This window comes from Trachinotus anak, unplaced genomic scaffold (genome assembly GCF_046630095.1).
Source record: "Trachinotus anak isolate AG129_WGS33_773 ecotype Australia unplaced genomic scaffold, CSIRO_AGI_Tana_v1 ptg000018l, whole genome shotgun sequence".
In the NCBI taxonomy this organism is placed as follows: domain Eukaryota; kingdom Metazoa; phylum Chordata; class Actinopteri; order Carangiformes; family Carangidae; genus Trachinotus; species Trachinotus anak.
In genome coordinates this window covers 19,418,834-19,443,019 of record NW_027273869.1, presented here as the reverse complement: position 1 = coordinate 19,443,019, position 24,186 = coordinate 19,418,834, and the positions used below count along the sequence as shown (strand labels likewise).

Here is a 24,186-nt window from a genome sequence, read left to right as displayed (position 1 = left end):
TCATGTGTGGTTCTTTCAAATTAAGAGCTGCCTGTTTAAAGCAGAGACAACAGGTTTATGACCTCTGACTTCATTTGGCCAATAAAGCTTAATGATTGACGAGTTTCATCTCAATATAGGAGATAATAACACCTTCACAGGATTCACACACTCCTACATCACTGAATAAATAATATATGATGCAAGGACGGACCCTCAGACCTCCAGGGGCTCAAGGTTTACTGGATCCACATAATTTGATTAACTGCTAATTTGTTTCTTAGTTTAATTTATTTTGAGTTTGTTTTAAAGTTTTGTTTTATCAAATTACTTTATTTTTCTTCCGTAAGTAATAAACACAATAAAAACCTTGGCCAAGGTTTTATTATTGTATTATCATAGGAGAATCATTTTCATTATCAATATGATTTTTTGTTTGTTTGTTTTAATAATCAAGTTATTATTCACAGTATAAAATTTCAAAAATATATATGATGAAATTTTAATAAAATAAAAATAAAATGTCGTAATTATTCCCTGCAGATAAAGTTAACAGGTTCAAATTTCCCTTTTTTTGTTTATTGGAAAAAATGAAAATAGAAAAATAAATATACAAAAACAAAGTTAAACTAGCAAAGCTTTTTTTTACATTTTAGCATTAAAAGAATGACTTCAACAATTAATCAGTTATCAAAATTAGTTTCCCATGAAGAAGCCTTTGCCCTGGGGCAGGTCAGGAGGTTAATCCAGCCATGAACAGAAAACACTTAGAAAATATCTCAGGAACAGAATAAACTCATGTGTAACAACACACACACACACACACACACACACACACACACACACACTCTCTCTCTCTCTCTCTCTCTTTCTCTCTCTGACTGTGTGAAAGAGCAGCACCAGATCATGAACTTCAACTTGACTGAGAAGTTAAAGGTGTTTTTTTTTTTTTTGTGGACACTGAGTAAACCACAGCTGAAACCTGATTGGCTCTGTCCTCCCCTCACCTCCTCCTCCCTGCTCTCCCATTGGCCGATGAACTCAACCCTGCAGCTGCTTTAAGATGAGCTGCAGGGTCGATGGCACTTCACCGACTGCAAACACCGGACCAGGTAGGCTGCTCCCAGTGTGTGTGTGTGTGTGTGTGTGTGTGTGTGTGTGTGTGTGTGTGTGTGTGTGTGTGTGTGTGTGTGTGTGTGTGTGTTTTACTCATCTTGTGGGGACAACTCACAAGTTAAGTTATTACATTTTAATGTTAACGTGTTTGGTTGATGTCATGGTGAGGGTTGTGGTTACAGTCTCACGGAGTCAATTCAAGTCAGTTCAGTTTCTTCTCAGTGTGTTTGACTGAATCTCTGAACATTGTCCGTCAGTTTCTTGTCTTATTGTTTGTGAAATTAGGTTTTAAAGTGTTTGTCTTGAGAGACTTTTTTCCTGTTCTGGTCTTTTTTGTCCCACAAGAGGAAAATGTTTTGCAGCACAGGAAGCTGCGCAATCTAGAAAATGACAAAAAGCTTTGTGCGACAGAGCAGAGAAAAACGGGCAGGACAGGAGATAAAGTGCTGAACTGTTTGTCTGTGTTAGATCGATTCACAGCAAGAGATCAGACGACGACTGATGAATATTTTCAAGACTAATTAATTTATTTTTTTGCCTGCGATGTGGTCAAATGTCTAATTTTGTCCAAAACCCAAAATTGTTTTTACTCCTCACACAGACAAATATTCACATTTAAGGGGCAGGAAGCGATTCTTCACTTATGGAAATAATTGCCATTTAAATGCCTGTGAACTGATCAATCAATTATTTGAGTCATTGTTTCAGCTCTACACAAGATGACTGAAATCTTCAACCTGTTGCACCAAATTATTTATGTCATTTAAATCTAAATCTGTGTCTCTGATCTGATCCAGATATTAATTCAGAACAGGTTCTAAATCTATTCCATGTCCAAAGTGGAAAAGTGACAAAATAAAGTTTTCAACCTGACAGAACACCGAGAAAACAGATGTTTAGTTTCTGTTTCTTCGTTGTTTTAGCAAAACAGACATTTACAAATGATCCCTGGTCTGATGGGATAAGAATCATTTTTCATCACCAAATTTTATGACAGTCGTTCTGGGAGCTGCTGATATTTCAGTCAGGACCAAAGAACAAACAGCTTCTGTCGTTTTGTTATGACAGCGCCCGCATCGAGCGCATGCACAGACCTGTGTGGAAACTAAACTTCAGCATTGAGCTTCAAGATGCAGCAGCGGCATGTAAATGAGGAAATGACCCTGATGCATCATCTCTGTGTGAGATCCGAGTCTGAGGCAGAATATTGTGACAGGAAGAGAACGGCTCCTTTCAGGAGGTCGGTGCGTAGGCTGTTTACATGGCGGGAGAGAGAGAGAGAGAGAGAGAGAGAGAGAGCGGCGATCCTGGCAGCGGAGAGTCAGCTAGTCAGTTAGCAGTTAGCTGTAAACATAGCAGTGAACCCAGAGAGATTCAGATCACTGCGATGGAAAAACAGAAAATATTTCAGTTTGTGAGTTTTTACTGAAACGACGACGACAGATCAACAGGTTTGTGTTTGTTTTTCCAGACCGACATGCTGTCGATACGGGATCTGATCAGGAAGAAGAGAGATGGAGGAGCGCTGAGTGATGAGGAGGTCAGAGCCTTCATCCAGGCTGTCACAGAGGAAACCATCCAGGAGTGTCAGACAGGTACGAACCGGTGCAACAGGTGCGGCGACGCGTCATCAACAGCGCTAACGTCGCTGATGTCGCTGTCTGTTCAGGGGCGATGCTGATGGCGATCTGGCAGAAAGGGATGGTCGTCAAGGAGACGGAGACCCTGACCAGAGAGATGATGAAATCGGGGGAAGTGATGTCATGGCCAGAGGAGTGGGCGGGGCTTGTAGTTGACAAACACTCGACAGGTGGAGTGGGGGATAAAGTCAGCCTGGTGTTGGCGCCTGCGCTCGCCGCCTGTGGCTGTAAGGTAGACTCAACATTCAAATCTGTCATTTATTTTTTTATTTTAATTTAGAGTTTTTGACCTTGAACAGGAAGAAGAACAGTTACTGTCTCAATCTGCGGTTCCTCTAAAGACAGGAGACTGTTGAAGTGAACAGGAATTACTTTGGATATAAAATGTGTTGAAATAAAAATAGCAGTTTAAATATCTGTGACGTCATGATGTCAGATGTGTGGTTGACAGGTGCCGATGATCAGTGGGCGGGGCTTGGCCCATACAGGAGGAACTCTGGATAAACTGGAATCAATACCAGGATTCAACATCCACCAATCAACACAGCAGGTGCAACAGAACATTCATTTACAAACTATCTCATTTACAACAATTATAAACTATTTCACTTCAATTTACTTTAATATAAACATAAAATATATTTTTTCACAAAGCATTTTTTTATCTAACAAATGAAACTAATGTTCACAAATGTTAAAATACTGAACTCTGTATAATAAGAAAAGAAAAACACTGGTTTTGTTTGAACAGTTTTCAGTTTCAGTCGTCAGCACAGAAGTACTGCGGTGTGATACTCTGTGTATTTACACACTGCAGTAACTGACAGTATTTTAACTGCACTGGCTGCAGATTCAGAAGATTCTGGCCTCGGTGGGCTGTTGCATTGTGGGTCAGACAGAGAGGTTGGTTCCTGCGGATCGAGTCCTGTACGCTCGGCGGGACGCCACCAGCACCGTGGACAGCTTACCACTCATCACTGGTACTGAACGTAACCTAACACCGTTCTACCAGCTAAATATGAACGTAAATATGCGTTGTTGTATTTTTCAGGTTCTATTATCTCAAAGAAAGGAGCCGAGTCTCTGAGAGCTTTGGTGCTGGATGTGAAGTTTGGTCGAGCGGCTCTGTACAAAGATCTGAGCAGCGCTAAGGAACTAGCTCAGTCATTGGTATGTACATTAGAAATAAAAATAAAAGCTCTAACCATTTAGTACAGAGTGTAACAAGCTGAACGGCACCACACAGTGGAGACGAACCTTTTCTCTACTGAGCGATGTTCTGCTTCACCACAGCTGGAGGCTGAGTTTACAGGATATCAAAACTTTTGTCTCGTGCTCGTAACCACCAAGTAAATCACTGGTAAATAATTTCAGCATTAAAGGCTGATATAAAGAGCTGGTAGGTTCACCCACCATCCCCTGTGATTTCAGGTGAGCGTCGGAAACGGCCTGGGCATGCGCACAGGTGCGGTGCTCAGCTGCATGGACGGTGCGATCGGTCGCTGCGTGGGCAACAGCCTGGAGGTGATTGAATCTCTGGAGGCGCTGAAGGGAAAAGGCCCCGAAGACCTGATGGAGCTGGTTACGACTCTCGGTACAGTATATTCATCTGAACCCTCAAGTATTTAACACAAAGCTTCATCCACCCTTCACTGCTCAGTGTTGGAAATTAAACATTTCAATATCGTCGTCTGAAAACTGTTTATCTGAACTGATGTGGTTTGAATTTCTGTCTTGATAACTTCAGATTTTGCCTTTTCACAAACTTGATTTTAAGTAGTTTTTTTTATTTTGTTCTGTTTTTAGTTTGTTTTTTTTTCCCATGTTTTTAAGTTTTCTTCAGCATCACGTTAATCCACTGATGGGTTTACACTCCGTGATTACACTGCAATCAGGAGCTGCTAACAACTAATTTAGCACATTTTAGATGCCAAACTTGTGTTTTTAAATAGATTTTAAATTGGAAAAACACTTGTCTGAGAGCTGCTCATCTCCCTCTAGGTGGGATGCTGCTGATGATGACTGGCCTGGCGTCGGACCTATCAGGAGGCAGGAAGCAGATATCTGATGCTGTGACCAGTGGAGCGGCTCTGTCCAGGTTCCAGGCCATGATGGAGGCTCAGGGCGTGGCCAGAGACACTGCTCAGTCACTGTGCTCCGCCCACTCAGATTACCACCGCGTCCTGAGAAAAGCTGCCCATCAGACCGAACTGACAGCTCCTGCAGATGGTAAAAAAACAGAGACACAAACGACCTTTCATTTCAGTTAGTGTCAGTTCAAATGCTGGGACATCAGAATCCTTCACAACCGACGTTTACAAGCTGCTGATTCTGTAGCTTTTCATATGTTACAGAGGAACGTATGAAAACTTATGGTTATTTATTCACATTTTTACTTGTGCACGGACACATTTACGTTGTTGAAGCCACTTGAAGTTTCCCTCTCTGCAGGAGCAGTTCTGGGTGTGGATGGTTTGGTTTTAGCTGAAGTTCTTCACAAGCTGGGGGCGGGACGATCGAAGGTCGGAGAACCTGTCAATCACAGCGTGGGGGCAGAGCTGCTGGTGTCGCAGGGTCAGATGGTCAAGAAAGGTGAGAGGTCAAAGATGATGATGATGATGATGATGATGATGATGATGATGAAGACGCCTGACCGTGTTGGATTTTTGTGTTGTCAGGCGTCCCCTGGTTGCGGCTTCATCATGAGGATCCAGCTCCGACTCCGCAGCAGATGCATCAGCTGCAGAACGTTCTGACTCTGGGATCAGACAAAAACACACAAACACAACAAAAACACACTTTGGTGAAAGAGCTACTGTTGCCGCAGTAACACACACTTCAGTACTTCATATCTATTAGAGCATAATTACTAATAAACAAAATAAAGAATGGAGCCACTTTGTGATGAGGCAACATTTATAAGCTGTAATTAAGGGAATCACTGATTTAGTCCAGATGTTCTGCAGCTGTTCACCTGAGGAGCAGCGGTCAAACAGCTGTTTCTCTAATGAGAGATAAAAAGACAAAGTGTGGAGGGGGATTTTCCACAACCTGGCAACACAAAAGTTGATTTTATTAATGCATTAAAAGTTATTATTATATAATAATTGATTCCATTAATTACAGCTGATGATGCCTGATAATTGCCTGCCAGATAATTTATTTACATAAAAGTAGAATTACCACAGTGTAGAAATACTCTGCTAAGTAAAAGTTATGAGTTCAAATTTTATATGTGTAAAAGTACAAAAATAAGAATGTCAAAATATACTTAGTGTAAAAGTACTGATTACACAGAGCGGCTTATTTCAGAATAATTGTATTTCTTTATTATAATTATTGATGTATTACATGTTACAACTCGTAAAGACACATTTTTATTCATAATTCATCATTTTAATTGATAATAACATATTTTAATACTTAATATTCTGCTGCTGGTTTTATTGTAGGATCCAGGAAGTCTTGAATATAATAATGCATCATAATGAATTTATTGCTTATATATGTTATTGTTGATCTGACTATGTAAAATAACAAGCTGTAAAATAAATGTAGTGCAATAAAATTTACAGAATGATTTTTTTAAATGTCCAACAACTGCTGATTTTTTCTCTGCTTTAATTACAGAAACACTGAGACATTAAACTACATGTATTTAAATAAAAACAGTGTGAAATTGAGGCAAACACACTGTACATGTACACTTATAAAATGAAGAGAAATACATATTAAGCACAACATGGGAAAATAAATAAATATTAAAACTCACTGAACTTTCATCCATATTAAAAGAGTTTTGTGCTCAAGGTTTGGTTAATGGCTCCACGTCGTTCAGCTATTGAATCGCTGGTCTTCACATCCATCGTCTGGTTTGTTCCAGGTCTTGATTTCTGATTCTCCAGGTTTTTATTTCTATTTCTACTGTTTGATTTACTCTTTGACGTCCAGCAGGTTTAAACCAGCTCCTAGTTATTTGTCTCATGGCTGCAGGTAAAGAGATTTGTTCTGTGAGAGCTTAGATGAACATAAGGCTGAAATATCATGTTTGGTAATTTTTTAATTAATTGCCAGATTGTTGTGTTGTTGATGTGAATGATTCTTGTTCTTTTCACCACTTCTTCTCCAACAGGTTAATTTAATATTGTAAGTTTTGATTGTATTTTTAATAAACAATCAATGTTCTCCACAAAAACTCCCTCCACTATTTAGAATTTATTCTTTTCTGTATATTTTCTCCATCTTCATCTATTAGCTGTCGACCTGCTGTAGTTCTGAATTCCACTTTGACTTAATTCTAACCTGTAATTCTGTTTGGTTTTCTAATGTCTATATTTTAGAGGATGTTTTGAATATTGTTGCAGCGAGCTGTTTCTCTTTTCTGAAAATTTATTGGATAATTTCTGATTTGCAAATATTGCTGAAAAATTCAACTGAGCTGAACAAAATTTTGTTGCCACGGCCTCAACACAGTGAACAACCTTCTTCTTTATAATAATAATGTTTGAAATATGTTTTTAGTCCTTTTGACTTTCAGATGTATTGTCAAACATATTATCTGTTTTATTTGGTTTAAAAATCAATTACTGACTCAATTATTTATAATAAAGTACTTAAGTCTCATTGTTGGTTCAGTGGGTTTTGTTCTATGAATAAAAATAATGAAAATCTGCCAATACCAGTGTTTTAAGACTAACCTTTTATGTTTTACATGGTTTAATGTGTTTTGTGCTTTTTAATGTTTTTTTTTTTTTGTATTTTGGTTTGTTCTCTATTATTTTTGCTATAAAACTGCATAATGTCCTTATTTTTTCTCATTTTAATGTTTTAAAAAATATCTGAATTTTGCTCATTTATTAATTATACAAAAGTCTTGGGAATTCAAAAATAAAATCAATTCTTATGAAGCTTTGTTGTTGTTTTCCTTCATCTTCTACTTGATCAAACTGAACGATTATCAAATTAAATTTGCACATTTACACAATTCAAGTTCAAGACTGATCCTCAGGATCCTCTGATCAACATAACGAGTAAACAGAGGTTTAGTCAGAACACGACAAGTGAAATTTTATTACACAATCGCAATCTCACAAAAAGATTTAAAGCATAAAAAAACTTCATGTAACAACTCGAACAATTCACTTCTTTATTTATAAAAAAAATCCAAACAGAAAAACGTCGCCACAAGAGCCTGTTACTGACAGAAGTTCACTGAGTTTTCTGGATAAATGATCATTTTAACAGCTTTAGTCCGTTTTTTGTATCCGTGCTGGAGGAGGCCTCAGCTGATCCAGTGTTAAAACAGGCTCCTGTAACACTCATCCACACAACAGCTGTGTCTGAAATCACTCCCTGTTCACTTCATGGTGCTCCACAGCTGCCCTCTGCTGTTTTATCTGAGTGTGGAAATTTACCCTCTACAAAGTGCCCTGAACGCCACACAATGGAAGGGACACAAAACAGCAGCGTCAGTGGCGTGTGTAGCAGCGCTCGTCATTTTGTGCTGCAGTTGTGCGATGACACAAAATGAAGGTGGTTAAAAGACTGAGTGAACGGCCGAGAGTGTAACATCAGGAAGGAGTGAATGAGAGAGTGAGGGAGTGATTTCGGACACAGCGCGAGCCACGCTGTTGCCATGGAGACAGCAACTAGGAAGGGGGGTGGGGTTGGGGGTCGGAGGGTCAGTGGACGACAGAGTTGAGCGGCTCGGCTCTGATGTTCCCTAAGTCCAGAGTGGAGTCTGTCTCCTCGTCGATCTCGCCGATCACAGCCCTGAAACACGAAGACACAGCCGTCAATCAAACACTCTGCTCACATATTAATCAATACACACAAAAAAAACAGGATTTACTGATAATTTTATTTTTCATCTGCTTTTCCTTTTACCATTTACATGACCCTGTGTGTTAATGTTGAGCTAACAAATTATATTATTCAATAAAAAAAATTAAAAAATCACTCTGAACTCTCCATTTTCTCATTTGATTATATTATGTTTTTATTTACATAGTTTAGTTATTGTCTATAATTTAACCTTTAAATCGTACTGTTTACCTCCTTCATTGTTTCTGTGATTTATGTGAAGTGATTGCTGCTATCGATCGATCTATCGACCGCAGAAACTTGTGGGAAACTCAAACTTTGCTGAGAGAAGAGAGAAACTAACGAGACAACAGCTGACCATGACGTCTCCTCTGTCACACGTCACTTCTGCTCTGTGCAAACTCATCATTCTTCATGAGAAATTCCAAATCACTGGTTTTCAAAATGCAGCTGAGGTGCTGATCGCCATGTTTGACTCACACGTTGTCTCCTCTGACGATGTAGAGTCCCAGCACCACCTGCTCCACCCCCTGACTGGAGCTGAACACCCGCTCATGACTCTCATCCAGGATCAGGTTGATGGTCTGATCGAAGCCCTTCAGAGTGCCCTACACACACACACACACACACACACACACACACACACACACACACACACAGGGTTGAGAGTGAGGCTGAGCGCCACCTGTTCATGTGATCATCAGCTTCATCATTTGCTGTAGCTTCCTGTTCCGTGTCAAGTTTCATATCTCACACAAGCACAAACAGAGGAATTACTCAATGTTTAGCTTTAAGTGCCACATAACAATCAAACACAAATTATATAAAATATATAACCTGAACATCTAAATCACTGATGATCTGACTCCTCACGATCAATCTTTTTCACATTTGTGTTTCTCACCCAACATGTGTCAACTACATAACCTCATCACTGTGCAGACGAGGTTTGACCGAATACAGAACAGAAAGATTTACTGTAATTCTATCATCAGTTCATCGTTATGTCCCGGCCTCAGTTACGAGCTGAACTCCAACTGACCTCACAACCAGCAGGACAGATGTGAGTAGACAGCTGTTTCTGTGTTTTCTCAAAAAGAAATTCCTCTGTTTTTTTAAAAACCAAATGACTGTTTTATAAACATATGGCTCTTTCAAAAGGTGTTTTTGTCCTGCATCAGAAAAGGTCTATAATAAACAGACCTTATATCCTTAGCGTGGCTGACTGCGACAGCTATCTCACAGTTTTGTGACATTTTATGGACAAAAAGATTAATCAGAAATATCATCAGTGAATGGCTGATGCACAGACTGGAAAACTAAATGTTACATTCAAAACATGTAATAAAAACAAAAATGTGGATGAAATGCTAAAACCCACAACACAAGCTCAAATAACATAATGTGCCTCAAAAACAGAAAAAGAAACTTAAAGAGATTCTGTGTTCACTGACAGAAAATCCTCACGTTTGAAGCTGGAACCTTTTTGGAGATTGTGCTGGAGAAAAGACTGAGGACTGTTACAGAAACACTATCATCTGTCGTGTTAGTCAAGAGAAAATTAATAATACAAGATCGATATCTATTCTGTTAAATCAAACAATATTAATAGCCTAAAGAAACTCACCACAATCATCCTGCCGTCTGAGGTGACGATGGCCACAGTACCTGAACCACAGCTAAAGAAACAACATTTCTGGACAAAAAACTAAATTAACGTTAAAAACTTACATTAAATTGTAAACTGTGCTGCTTCAAAAACACAAAGGAACCTTGACTTCACCCGGCGCTGCCAAAATGTAAAGTTACATCGCTGCAAGTTAATAAATAACGAAACAAAAATATCTCTGCTAGCTTGTATGCTACGCTAACTAGCATTCAACCATTCATTCCGACGGGCAGTTTTCGTGTTTGCCAGCTAACGGCGGCAGGATACGGTTAATGTAGCTCTCCAGGGCTGTGGACATGTTTCCCGCCGGCCTCGGTGCTTCTGAATCCCGCAGAAATCAGGGTGAACGTTTCCACCGGTTGCGTGGGGATGAATATTTGCAGAAACGACACCGACAGCGACGGACGGCAGCTGCTGACACCGACAACACACCGGAAACCAGAACCTAATAATCCAGCACCGAGTCCCCGAGCAGGCAGCAGAGCAGAGCGCCGAGCGGCGACGTCACATCCGGTGTGAGTTTCAGCGGAAAAAAATGCTGTAATATTTTTATATACATTATAGTAATTAATGCTATTGTAATAAATTATACTTTCTTGTCCTCAGTAATACAGTATAGTACTTCACTATATAATCTATAAAAAGAATACTTTATGAATAAATTATGCTTATAAATTATACTCAGCAATAAATTACTTTTCTATATAATTTTACATTTCAATCTATACCTATATGGTGATAAATCATACCTTTTTATATACGTTATATAATATAGAAACATGTAGTTCAAACATTTCATTAGCCTGGCTGGTTCTTATCTTACTGAGATTATCTATCGTCTTCTGATAAATAACAAACAGCAGCACAGAAACGTCGCTGGAGAGCAGGTCAATGTGAGATAAATAATATGCATAAATTAATTAGTTGTTGTTGACTGGATATTCTAACAAAACATTAATTTAATTTTCATGGACTTACCCTCCATAAACTACCTTAATATTCATTGCAATATAAAGTTGAAAAAAGTATATTCATAATATAATTGTACATTTTTTCAAATTATAAAATATAATACTTTTACATTATTATAATATTTTACATATTTTAAATATATAATAAATTCTTATATAAATTTTGGTAATAAATTATCTTCAGTAACAAATCATACTTAATAATAAGTCTACTTATAATACAAATTATTTAAATAAAAAAGTGGTATGTTTGTTTTATGTATGTATGTGTGTGTGTAAATTTTTTTTATGTGTTTCTTTTAAAAACAAACATGTATGTATGTGTTTTTGTGTGAGACGACACATGGAGTCCAGTCGTCCCAGCAGGTCTTCATCTTTATTGTTGCTCAGTAGTCGTCCATACAAAGGAGGGGTGGAGGAGAGCAGTGGAGCCCGACAGGACAAACACCAGGAACGTCATGCTACCAAAGTATTAAATTTGTACAAAAATACTTTACAACATCCCTGTTCCTTTAAAGAAAAATACAGTTTAGTTGGTTGGTGAAGCTACATGGAAACTAATCTGACCCACTATTTCAAATGGCAGTGCAATACGTGTGTGTGTGTGTGTGTGTGTGTGGATGGGTTTGTTTGACTATATTTGTGGGGTCCGACAAACAAGAGCCCACTAAACGTGTGGGGTCTGACAGCTTTATGGGGAGCAAATTACTGGACCCCCACAATTTCAAAGGGCTTAGGACCAGAATGAGGGTCTGGGTTGGCCTTTCAAATGTGATGGTCACAGTTCGGGTAAGGGGCTAGAGAATAAAGTATGTCACTGACGGTCCCCACAAAGATAGGTGTACAGCAATATGTGTGTGTGTGTGTGTCTGGGCGGACGTCTTGCTGAGGTGAATCACTAGAGTGCAAATCCCTGCAATGTTACACACACACACAAACACAAAGACACACTCATACACACACACACACGCACACACAGAGTTAATTCATGCACACGAACTATGGAGCTCATTTCCAAAACTTAAACAAACAAAAGCTGGTTGACAAATGCCCCATGATTCACTAACAACAAACATTATTTTGTCATTTAATGTCACTGTTTTGTGGTGTTTTGTGTTTGCAAACCACACTGTGTTTGTTTAAATCAAAGGGCATTTATAAAACATGTTCTGTTTTGGCAGGAAATTAGCTCCATGACTAACACAGTGTGTATGGCTTTAGATCTCACTCGTCAAACCCTCCTGAAGCCACGCCCCTCAGCTCTGTGGCTTCTTCCCATTGGTGGAACTGTTTGTCTCGTCTGAATGCAGCTCTTGCTATGGTAACTGGTCAGATCAGCGTTTGAGCAATGTTTGTCCTTAGATGGTGACAGTTAGTTGTATACTAACTTAATACTAGCCATGTGAACCAGGTGTTAGCTGTGTGCTAATCAAATATTACCTACATTTATGATGTGTTAGCCATGTTTTAGCCTCATTCCAGGTTTTACTAACTACTAACTAGCTGTGTTAGCCCTGTTTGCAGTGTGCTAACTAAAAATTAGCTGTTTACCATGTCATAGCCAGGTGTTAGCACTGTGTTAACAGTGCACTAGACTAGCTGTGGTAGCCCTGTGCTAACAGGGCCATGTGTTAGCTCTGTTCTAGGCATGTGCAACCCAGCTCTATGCTAACAACTATCTGTGTTTGCCAGGTATTATCCCTGTGCTGAGACTTATCTGTTAGCCAGGTGTTAGTCCTGTGCTTAGCCCTAGTTGAGTTAGCCTGGTCCTTGCCCTGCTTTATCTGTTTATTAAATAACTATTGGCTATGTTTACCAGGTGTTAGCCCTGTGTTAGCTGTATGCTAACTGATTACTAGCTAGGTTTACTAGGTGTAGCCCAGCACTAGCTGCATTCTAGGCGTGTGCTGACCATATTCTATGTTATCCAGGTGTTAGCTCTGTGCTAGCCATGTGTTAACACATAGCTTTGTTAGCCAGGTGTTAACGCTGGATTATCTGTGTACTAATCAAATTCTAGATGTATTTAGTGGATCTCAGCCCTATGTTAACCTTGTGCTAAGTGTGTGCTAACCAAAAACTGGCTGTGTTAGTCAGGTGGTGGCCCTAACCATATGGTAACATGTTGGTTCAATGCTAGTCTTGCGTTAACTGTGTGCTAACCATATGATAGGAGTGCTAGCATGTGCTAAACAAACACTTGCTAGCCACATTCTAACCATATGCTAGAAGTGTGCTTCAGATTCAAAGCATCACAGTTAATAAAGTTTGAGATGTTGGAGAACAGCCAATCACAGCTCTGTTATCCAAAGCACAGAACCTGTTGCAAAGCAGCTATTGGGCATTGCAGGTCAGGTAAGGTCTCTGTTGGCCGTTGGTGCTGAGGGAGGGTTCTGATTGGCCAATTTAAATAGTGAGTTCAGACTGAGGTGAAAGCAGGAAGATGCTGACATCACTCTAAAGTAAACACACACACACACACACACACACACACACACTTACTGTCACAGGTTTCCTGTTCGAACAGGACTTTTTTTCTCGTGTAACGTCATTGTTTTTGTGGTTATGAGGTGAAGGTTTTCAGGGTTCAATGGTTCCAATGTGACTGAACCGTTTTTTTAATCTATTTTACATCTTTTCAGGCTCAGTCGCCATGGAAACAAACAAACAAACAGATAAAACTGACAACAGTCAATCAAAAAACACACAGATCGATTAGCATAATAGATCACTGTAACTGGGGGGAGGGGGGTTGGGGGGGCATGCTTGGCTTCTTCCTGGGAGCTGATTGGTTTGTGTGTTGAAAGGAACCAATCACAGACAGGCGGGTAAGCATTTGCTTTCTGATTGGTTCCAGCCAATCAGCTGAATCTCTCAGAATTGCCGTCTGTCTCTCATCCTGGCTGCCTATTGGTCGAGGGTAGAAGGGGGTGGAGGGCTGGGATTGAGGTGGGAGGGGCTTAACTGGCCTTGTGTTTAACCCACACACATAACACACACACACACACATACATACACACAGTGTGGCCAGTCCAACAGGTGTAAACAGTAGAAAAAGATTCTTATTGAACTGCTCAGTGTCATCGCCATCATCATCATCATTCTCAACATAATTATTACTTTTCCAGTCTGCAGTTCGTTCATGGCACAGAACTAAAGAGTAAACCCCTCTGTCTTTCTATCCATTTTATTAGGGATGCTCCGATCGGTACCAGCTGATAATTATTGGAAATCGCGTGATTTTTTTTTATTTATTGTAAAATTCACCAAATTAAAAAATATTTTCACTGCCAAATCCATCACGGCTGCCAGGTCGTCAGCACTATGAGTGGTTATTGTGTGAGCATTCTCTGACACTAGACCTGAAAAGACAGTTTCTGTAGTGATACCAAAATATATTTTTTAAATATGTTTTTTTAAATATACATGTTTGTGTCTACAAAAACCCACTCTTACATTGGCATAATATTTGTCACCACAAGGTCAATTTAGTAGCTGTTTCTGGGCTTTTGATCACATCACATGATCTTCCTCAGCAGGTGGAATTTGCCCAGTTGTCATGGAATTTTTGATGTTCAAGTTTCCATGTTTTTCTGAGTTCCTTTATCTTGGAACGAGTTATTGAGATATAAATCAATAACCAGCCTTTGTGTCCACCACACATAATCAAAACAAACTCTCTGAACTAAACAGTAGTCATGGTTACAGTCACCATGACCACCATCTTTCCCCAACCTGGTTTTGTTTGTCTAATCCAAACCTGCCTTCAGAGATCTGAACTGGACAGTTTGTCTAAGTATGTTGAAACTCAACAGGAAATTGAGAGAATAAAGCCTTATGAATCTTTAGCTGTCTTCCTGTTTGTGCCATAAAAACTGGAAGCTTCAGGATATTAGTAACCAGGTAACATCTGATGGCTTACTGTCATTCAAGACAGGGGCCAAAGCCAATGCACCAATTTTAGGGTTTCAATCCCTAAGAAAACCCTTCGCAGGCTAGGTATTGACAGTTATTCTTCTTGACTGGTGTGGTATGAGCTAATGCAGAGTTCTTTTCTGCTATACTTTTGGAGTGTTATATTTTTGTAAGTGTTACAGGATTACGCATCATGTCAGAACTGAATTTGAGCAGCTGCAACCCTTCTTATCCTAACCTGAGCTACCTAGCCATAGTCAGATAGCCATAGGTAGGCCACCTGACCATACCTAGTACCAACTACCACTGACTTAATAATTTTCCTTTATGCTTTCACTTAACCATCTCAACACTTGCATTTAATGACCTTTAATCTTGTGCCTAAACCAAACCTCTGACGCAATCACAGTCCTTCTGCCCCAAAGCTCTCGTGGTTTTTTGGTTGCTGCACAGCTTCCACTCCACTTGTGCAAGATGTGGGGCAGCATTAAGGTGCCAATATGTTTAAAACAAATACTTTTCAGATTGTCAAACAGCATCTCCAGTGTGAGTGTGATCATTCTGAACAGCTATAAATACTTTGGCCTTTAGTGCGACAACCACCTCTTACAAACTACTTTATCTAAAGCATACCCTGGCCTTCATTATCAAAAGTCCTGATGGTGGACCGCTCAGCCTTCTCTGTTATCATCCGGAGACACAGGGGTTCAGAAGTTGCTTATTGCCTTTGAAGCAAGTGGCAGCATGATAGACTAATATTTTGGATCACTGAGTCCAACTTGGAGATTATGAAGAATAAGATTTTGACGTAAATCAAAGTGCTGGGTTTTAATGGGTTTCTCATGCAGGAGATTCCTGTCAAAGTTAAAGAACAGAAACCAGTCAGTTATCAGCACTGGTTTGGATGATCCCAATTCCATCTACCATAGACACCCTGATCGGAGCATCCCTAGTTTTCTTGGCAACCTGACTTATCATCAGCAGGTTCTGGATTCTGGACTGGAGTCATCAGTCTTTGTGCTGCTGTGGTTCTTGGCCAGTGTAACCAGAAGCCATGGTTGTGGTTCTAGTAAGACCAGAGAGGCCAGGAGCCACAGTTCTGAACTCGTAGAAGCAGCGGTCATTACTCTGGCTTAGTATCCATGATTCTTTGACCACCAAGACCACCAAGAACCATGTGTTAGACCAGTAAGACCTTTGGCTGTGGCTCTGGCTTCAGTAGGACCAGTGCCTATGGTTCTGTGACCCTGAGACCATGAACCACAACCATGTCTTGGAACAGGTAAGACCACTGGTTGTGGCTCTGGCTTTGGTGGAACCAATAGTCATGATTCTGTTACCACCAAGACTGGAACCCATGTGTCTTGGACCAGTAAGACCACTGGCCATAGCTCTACTTCCAGTGGGACAATTAGTCCTATTTTGAGGTTTGTAGAACCGGTAACCATTGATCTTATACCAGTAAGACCTATGGCTGTAGTTCTGGTTTTAGTAGGACCAGTAGCCATGATTCTGTTACCACTAAGACCAGAATCCAAGTGTCTTGGACCAGTAAGACCATTGACTGTGGCTTTAGTTCCAACAGGGCCCGCAGCCCTAGCCTAGGCTTGACAAACCAGTAGCCATTGATCGTAGACCAGTAAAACCATTGGCTGTGGCTCTGGCTTTAGTAGAACTAGTGGCCATGGCCCTGGGCTAGTAGAACCAGTACCCATTAATCTTGAACCAGTAAGACCAGTAGCTCTGGCTGTGGTTCCAGTAGTATCAGTAGTTATAGTTCTGGTTCGAGTAACACCAGTAATACCAGTTTGCATAACTGGTTCAGGTGAAAAGGTGAGGAGTTGCTCCGGTCCATCAATGTGCTTTCAGACTGCTTTAGCAGTTCAAGGGTCAAACTTTAGTGATCAAAGGTCAAAGTTCATCCAGAGGGTGTGTGTAGCACCATGGGGGGTCCATGTCTAACCAATCTGGATGGGTCTAATCCTGTTTGATTCAACTTTGTACTGTTCTCCTCATTGACCTCTCTGTTCTAGTCTGATTAGGACCAGTTTAATCCAGTTTGATCCAGTTTTTGTCTGCTATGAGGAGCTATTATTCACTTGCCCCACCCCAAGCCCTGCCACCAGCCCATCTCCAGGTTGGCTCCACTTCACTGGACCACCATCCTCTCCTTGGCCAATAGAAAGCTCTGACGGTCCCAGCTCACTTCCGATTGGCTGAGGGGTGTGGCTGTTATTGGTGGTGCCATCAGTATGGTTGGCCAGCAGAGATGAGGAGGTGGGGCTTCGACTGATGACAAGATCCAAGCGATTTGGAGACTCTGCGATCAGAGGAACGACGAGGCAGCAATCGAAGTCCCTTGTCCGCACATGGTTTATCTGGAAAACAGAGAAAAAAATATATTATTAATTTAGAGGGAATTATTTTTGGAAGTGCAGAGATGAGGTATTTCAGAGACTGTCTTTTTCATTAGCCACACTAAAGGCATGGCTCTATAGAAGTTGGTCCAATAGGGGTTTATAGGGTCCGGACCAACACTTTGGTCAGGATTGAAATACCTCAACAACTGCTGGATGGTCTGACATAGAATTTGGTACAGAGGATACATCTGAATGACTTACGTGATCCCCAACTTTCATGTAGAATACACAATACAGGTACATAAATTCATGTGTCCTGCACGGTGGATTGCAATTATAGTCCAACAGTCCAATGGAGTTGTGATGTGAGAGGACTTACTTTAGGCCGTAACCACTTCTGGAACCAGCAGCTCCTCACACTTCACAACTCTGTGAAGTCCTATACTTTGGTTTATAACACAATACCAGCAAAACTAATGACATTCCCATCAGGCTTGGATTTTGTACCTGTAGTATTCGGTCGTAGGCTCGGAGGCCACCCTGCTCCGCTGGGCCCCCTGGTCGGATGTTGTTTACATAGACGCCACGGTCCAACAAACCATCAGAAACACTGAAACCAAAATCTTCAAGGTCTGAGGCCTTTTCTAAAGTCAACTACAAATACAAACACACACTCTGTTAGGATCACAAGCAGAAGACTAACATCTTGTCAGAGTGATGTGTGGGGTTTAGGGGTCAACGGTCACCTTGTGGAGTTCCACAGGGTTCTGGTTTAGGATCTCATTAACTTCCTGCCTCATCTTCCTCATGGCAAAGGCTCGGCGTTGGGGGTCAGAAGGCAAGGTGTTGGACCTAGGGGTCACCTGGGAAAGTTCAAAGGAAGAGTCAAAGGAAGAATCCTTAGAAACGCTGAGGATACAAAGACTAAACTGTTAACACAAGTGTAACAATCTAGCTGAGGGTTACCTGCGGTCGGGAGCTGCTGCGTTCCTGGAAACTCGCCTGGCGTCCCAGAGTGCTGCGCAGTGGGGTGGGGTCATGGTTCAGACTGAGGGTGGAGCCCGACATGATGGTTGCCTGGAGATGGCCAATCATAGAAAGGCATGCAATCAAAAGCATCCAATCAGAAGTTTGCTGGTTAAAAACACTGTTGGACCAATCAAAAACATGGAGATTAAAGGCAACCTGGATATAAGACCTTTGACCCCAGCTGTCACGATCACATCAGGACAGGACAGGTTTCTACTGAAAGGATCTACTAACAGATTCCATTGTTTCTTCTCATGGGATTTACTTCTGGCTCTTCTGTTGTTGTTTCTGACTTTCAAATCTCGAATCTATGGTTGTTTCTGAGGAGAGGATCTACTGCTGTTTTTATTTAAAGGATCTACTAGGTTTCTATTGATAGATCTACTGATAGGAGCTACTCTTGGTTTGATTGACAGGATCTATTGTTATTTCAGCTGTTAGGCTCTATTGACCCAATGACCTGGTCTTTCTACTGAAGAGATCGACTGACAGAGTCTGTTGTTCTTACAATAATCTGCTCTTGAATCAAGACGCTGCTCTTGCTTCTACTGAGATTCTACCTGTTCTACTTCATGTTTGATCATAGTATCTAGTTGTCTCATGTCACTCAACAGATGCCCACTCTTCAGCCAATCAGAATCAAGGACTCATCAGATGCATGCATGACTGACATATCTGCTTCACGACGGGCAAAACAAACTATTCATCAGGCCTTGCGCAAGCTCTCCCAGCATGCCTTGCTCAAACTGCCATGCCCGGTGCAACATGACTCTGCCACGTGATTGGTCAGAAGCTGAGTGATGTCACTAAAATGTCACAATGACGTCACCATGGTCTGCAGCTTGCTGCTGGGGTGCGGGTTAGAGTCACATTCAAAAACAGCTAACATGTCAGATGTTTGACAACGCTAAAAGTCCAGTGACAGAGAGGAGAGAGGAGAGGACAGGAGGAGAGTTAGTAGTGGGGAGGAAGGAGGATACCCGAGTGAGGAGGTGCGTCTCCTTTCCAGACTCCTGGAAGAGAAGGAGTCATTTCTCTTTTCAGCGCAGTCACTAAAATTTACTGCTGCATTTCCAAAGGTCAAAACATGAGCGGAATATACACCTTATACTACTACTACTACTACTACTACTACTACTACTACTACTACTACTACTACTACTACTACTACTACTACATAGGGCTGGGCAATAATTCAATATCTTTTTTCAAAGAAATCATATCATGAAGATCATATTGTGCTGCGTCTAAATTGAAAACAGCAAATTAATAACTGATGATATTTGATAGAACAGTGGACAATTTGTTGTATTTGTTTCAAACATTATTATATTCACAAGCTCTACTACTTTGTTTGTCAGGAAGTTGCTGTTTTATGAGATATTTTATTAAGGTAAAGTTCTCGTGTTTAGACGACATTTAACATTTGAGCCATTTGCCTTTATTTGTTGTTTTTTTAAAAAACATAGAAATAATTTTCCTGCTTTGGTATCAAAATTGAGGTTTTGTATCAGAACTAGTATCAGGAAATGTTCAGCCACTTCCGGCCCTGCAACTATCAGTCATACTCATGCTACTACAACTATTATCACTACTTCTCCTGCTCCTACTACAACTAATACATGTAGTAGCAGTAACTCTAACAGTACTACTCACCTCCAGCTCTCTGAGGATGCCGCTCTGGCCGCAGGTCTCCAGATCCTCCAGAGCCTGAGACCAGAAGTTCTCTTCCTGGTCCGGTTCTGTCCCATCATGCCCCACAGTGAACCTGGAGGAAAAGGTGAACAGTCAGCCAATCAGAGAGGAGAACAGCCTGATGGGCTGACACACAGAGGAGTCATGCTGGTGAGAGTGTTTCGTCTACGACAGGAGGGATGGGGGCACTGTGCAGCGACAACATACACATCCACCAGGTGTATGTGTCAGTGTGGTGGGGGTCAAAGGTCGCCAGGTGAGGGTTTCAGCTGGAGGTTAGAGGGGTGACAGAAGACTGTGTGGGGGTTAAAGGTCAAAGGTCATCGTGGTACCTGCTGTCAGTGATTAGACCGCTGGGCAGGTTACAGGCTCTGCAGACAGAGACACACTGCTGTTACTGCTGTTAGCTCAGCGCTAGCAACCACCAGTGATTTGAATAAGGAACGCTAACGTGCTAATGTCATATGTGAATGGCGGCTGTGGGAGAAAAAACCAGAACTTCACTGAATCATATCACAAGAGTTAGAAAATGAGGAGGAGTGGTTTTGTATGGAGTCAATGGAGTGCAAAAAAAAGAAAAAAATCTATTAAAGAAAAATGAATGTGGAAATAAATAAAAGAATAAATAAGTAAATAAAAATGTAGAAATATAAAGAGCAATAAAGAAAATAATAACAAATGCTTTTACCTATTTCCTTTATTTTAAAAACAAAGCCATCGGTTAAAGCAAAAGCAACAGGTAAAAGCATTTTTTTATTTTTCTATGTATTTCTCTCTATATCTACATCTTTTAACTTATTTATTCCTGTTTATATTTCAACGTTTATTTTCTTAATCTTTCACAGATTTATTCTTTTTTTATGACATTCTTATGGCGCCATAGATTTTGTGCCTTAAACTGCACAAATCACAGATGTAACAGGTGGATAAAGTTAATTAACACAAAAAGGAAACTTTTTATGGAAAAAGTAAAAAGTAAAATACGTTTTAAAAAAAAAAAAGAAATCCACCAGACTCGTTTCATGACCTTGTATGTCTGATTAATTCAACTCATCAAATGTAATGACAGTTAGTCATCAGTGAAGTTAATGTAAGTCGAGGTCAAACAGGCCCAGAAAGATTAAATGTGTCTCGTTCCACTCTCGCTGTAAGACATGTAAATATCTCAATCTTCAGCAGCTCTTATCCACAAGGAAAACAAACCCAGTTTGTTGTTGCTGAGATCAGTGAAGACAGTGATGTTGTCTATTCCACACTTGAAAATTCTACCTCTGAACTGTAATTAACACTGAAAATATAAAAATTATGACGTTATTGTGATATTGTGGCTATCTATTATATAAAGTATTAATGTATCTGTAACTGTCTAATTATATCAGACCTGTTCAGTTTTCTTTATACATGTTTTCAATGTATGTTTCCACTCAGAAAGTCTCTGCCTGTGTCTCTCTCGCTGTCTCACCCTCCGAGTGGTGGGCGGTCCCAGTCGTCGTCACTCAGACCCAGATCTGATAGCGGATTGGCTCGCTGGCGAGTGGAGGACGATGATTGGCTGTTGGTTGTCTTGGCGTTGCGCCACTCGTGGAAACTGTACGGAGACGATTGAAACGGTGGAGCTACGAACAAACACAGAAATATTTTATTACTGACCTCTGACGTGGTTCTACAGTTATTCACCAAATAAAAAACCTTTTTAAAACACACAGATGCAATTTAATACTTTTACACTATGAGAGCTGTTGAAAAATGACACAAAATATACAATAAGGTCCAGAATTATTTATTAAGTTTATTGACATTCAAATCACATTTCTGGACCTTTGCAAGTTACAATTAGGACAGAAGGTCAGAGGTCAGGATCCTACCTGGTGAGGTGAAGGTGCTGTCCACGTTGGATCCGTCCCAGGACTCCACGGCGCTGTCCACAGACGGCAGCGTGCTGAACGCTCTCTGGCTTGATGGAGGTGCGACCATGATGACAGGCTCCTCCTCCCCGTCCTGGTTCTCCTGACCAAGCCCCACTCCCAACCCCAGACCTGGACCAATCACACAGGACTTCGGACTCGACACTAAAGAGAGACAAATGTAAAAAAACACTTTGTTAACCACAAGTTTTGTTTGGTCTCTAAGGAAAAATATAATAGATAATAAAAAAAGCTTTTTATTACTATATAGTAGAAACCAAGTGTCCAATCAGTGTGTGTGTGTGTGTGTGTGTGTGTGTGTGTGTGTGTGCGCGCGTACATTCTCCCTGCTTCTTGATCTTCAGTGTGACCGTCTCTCCCGCCTGCTGCAGCAGACTGATGGCTTCACTCAGAGGTTTCCCCTTCAGGCTGCTGCTGTTGATCGCCAGAATACGATCTCCGACATGGATCGCACCAGTCCTGCAGCACACACACACACAGTACAACACACACACACACAAAGACACACACACGCACGCACACACACACAGGAATACACACAGAGATGGGGTCAGGAAAAAATGACACCTCATGACATTATAAAAAACATGATCTAAAACAAACCTGCATCACTGTGTGTTGTCATTATTTGTGTGTTGTGTGTCTTTGTCACTTTATTGTGTAACCAGCACCTCCTCATGTTTACAGCACCAGGGGCCTGAACCACAAACTGAGATCCAGCTCCTCTCTGGGCTCAACTCAGGTTTTCTGGTGTCACGATGTTGGCACACTTTTAACCGGGTGAGATCACCATGGAAACGGAGGCATGTCACCATGGTAACCGGGGCACATCACCATGGTAACCTATGCTCTGCAGCATAGATTACCATGTCAACAGGTTAACTTTGTGAGGATCAGATCAAAACCCCACCAACGGCTGCAACCACTGACCAATCAGATCACTGGAAAGACTGAGTCATCAGTTCTACGGGATCCTGACAGGGACAAAAGAGTTCACGGTGAAGTGACATACAAAAAAGATCAATAGATACAGCTCAGTAGAGTCTGTCTGTCTATCTATAGACTTTGTGGTTGGAAATACGAACTAAATATTAATCACTTCATTCTTGGTTCGTACGATGTCACTTCTCATGAACGTGAACACAGTCACTGAACAGGTGAACCCAGACTCCACTGAGCCAGGTGACAACCAGCTCTGAGATACAGGTTCAGGTCCAGGACTCAGGGAATCCAGATGAACCAAAGCGAGCCAGACTGAGCTGAACTCCTGTGATTCAGGACCCTGGTGTAAACGCACTGATGGAGACTCTGAGGTCAAACACATTCAGCATCTTCACCAACATGAAGAAAAAATATTTACTGCAATTAGATAAATATGATCAAATATATCAGACAAACAAAGATTACGTAAAAAGGAATAAAGATGTAACATTCATTATTAGCAGCAGAGGGCGACATTCTCCACTTCATCCTGACCTGAACACATCTGTCACTGTTTCACTTCATCATTCACTCCTGCAGAATCAGCGGTGAGTCTGTTTCTAATGTTTTCATTTGATTCTTTCTGTTATATTCAAAATGTAAAAAACTACAAGATACAGGAGGAGGTTATGTTAATGTGCTCACCTCTCAGCCAGCCCCCCCTTGCTCAGTGAGGAGATGATGATGGGGTCAAATGGCTCCTCGGTGCCTGAGATGGTGATTCCCAGCGGGCCCCCGTACCTCTGCAGCTCCACCGTGTAGATGATGCTTCCAGACACTTCCTGTTCATCTGAAACGATCAGTAAAGATTCACTCAACAGCCGTACGATGATGTAGCTTCAAGTCGTATCAATAGTGGCAGAAAAACATTGTATTTGTCCTTAAACTCGAGTTGATAATAAAAATAAAGGTTTTAGGGGTTGTTGGTTTTGTTTCAGGAGGTTCTACAGATCCTTGATAAGGGTCAAGAGGTCATTATTGTGTGACTGATTATCAAAAGGTTGCTGAGCTCTCTCCGTTCTACAGAGACCTAATGATGTTTAAGGGGTCACTGAAAAGTTCGCTGAGGAGGGTTAGGGTCAC

General features: G+C 40.9%; 3 protein-coding genes across 8 annotated transcripts in view; 1 reads left to right on the top strand and 2 right to left on the bottom strand.

The window, feature by feature from the left end:
• Positions 1-1,017: 1,017 nt before the first annotated feature.
• tymp (thymidine phosphorylase) lies at positions 1,018-5,674 on the top strand. Its single transcript, XM_071501805.1, has 10 exons — positions 1,018-1,091; positions 2,567-2,690; positions 2,765-2,967; positions 3,187-3,285; positions 3,586-3,715; positions 3,787-3,905; positions 4,167-4,329; positions 4,737-4,964; positions 5,187-5,327; positions 5,414-5,674. The coding sequence occupies exons 1-10, from the start codon at positions 1,059-1,061 to the stop codon at positions 5,563-5,565; spliced, it is 1,392 nt and encodes a 463-aa protein (XP_071357906.1). The 5' UTR covers positions 1,018-1,058; the 3' UTR covers positions 5,566-5,674.
• Positions 5,675-7,867: 2,193 nt separating this feature from the next.
• On the bottom strand, positions 7,868-10,682 carry lsm8 (LSM8 homolog, U6 small nuclear RNA associated). Its single transcript, XM_071501806.1, has 4 exons — positions 10,495-10,682; positions 10,186-10,226; positions 9,039-9,166; positions 7,868-8,507 (listed from the first exon to the last, which is right to left on the bottom strand). Exons 1-4 carry the CDS (start codon positions 10,523-10,525, stop codon positions 8,417-8,419), a joined length of 291 nt encoding a protein of 96 aa, XP_071357907.1. The 5' UTR covers positions 10,526-10,682; the 3' UTR covers positions 7,868-8,416.
• An 873-nt stretch (positions 10,683-11,555) lies between these two features.
• The window catches only part of grip1 (glutamate receptor interacting protein 1), a 53,563-nt gene continuing 40,932 nt past the window's right edge, over positions 11,556-24,186 (bottom strand). For 5 of the 6 annotated variants that reach the window (XM_071501800.1, XM_071501798.1, XM_071501801.1 and 2 more), the window contains 9 exons: positions 23,749-23,893; positions 22,442-22,581; positions 22,063-22,266; positions 21,660-21,813; positions 20,159-20,270; positions 18,440-18,550; positions 18,220-18,336; positions 17,981-18,127; positions 11,556-17,491 (listed from right to left, as the gene is read on the bottom strand). In XM_071501800.1, the coding sequence (XP_071357901.1) occupies positions 17,192-17,491; positions 17,981-18,127; positions 18,220-18,336; positions 18,440-18,550; positions 20,159-20,270; positions 21,660-21,813; positions 22,063-22,266; positions 22,442-22,581; positions 23,749-23,893 (1,430 nt within the window). In that variant the 3' untranslated portion in view covers positions 11,556-17,191. The other variant, XM_071501804.1, reaches the window with a different exon arrangement.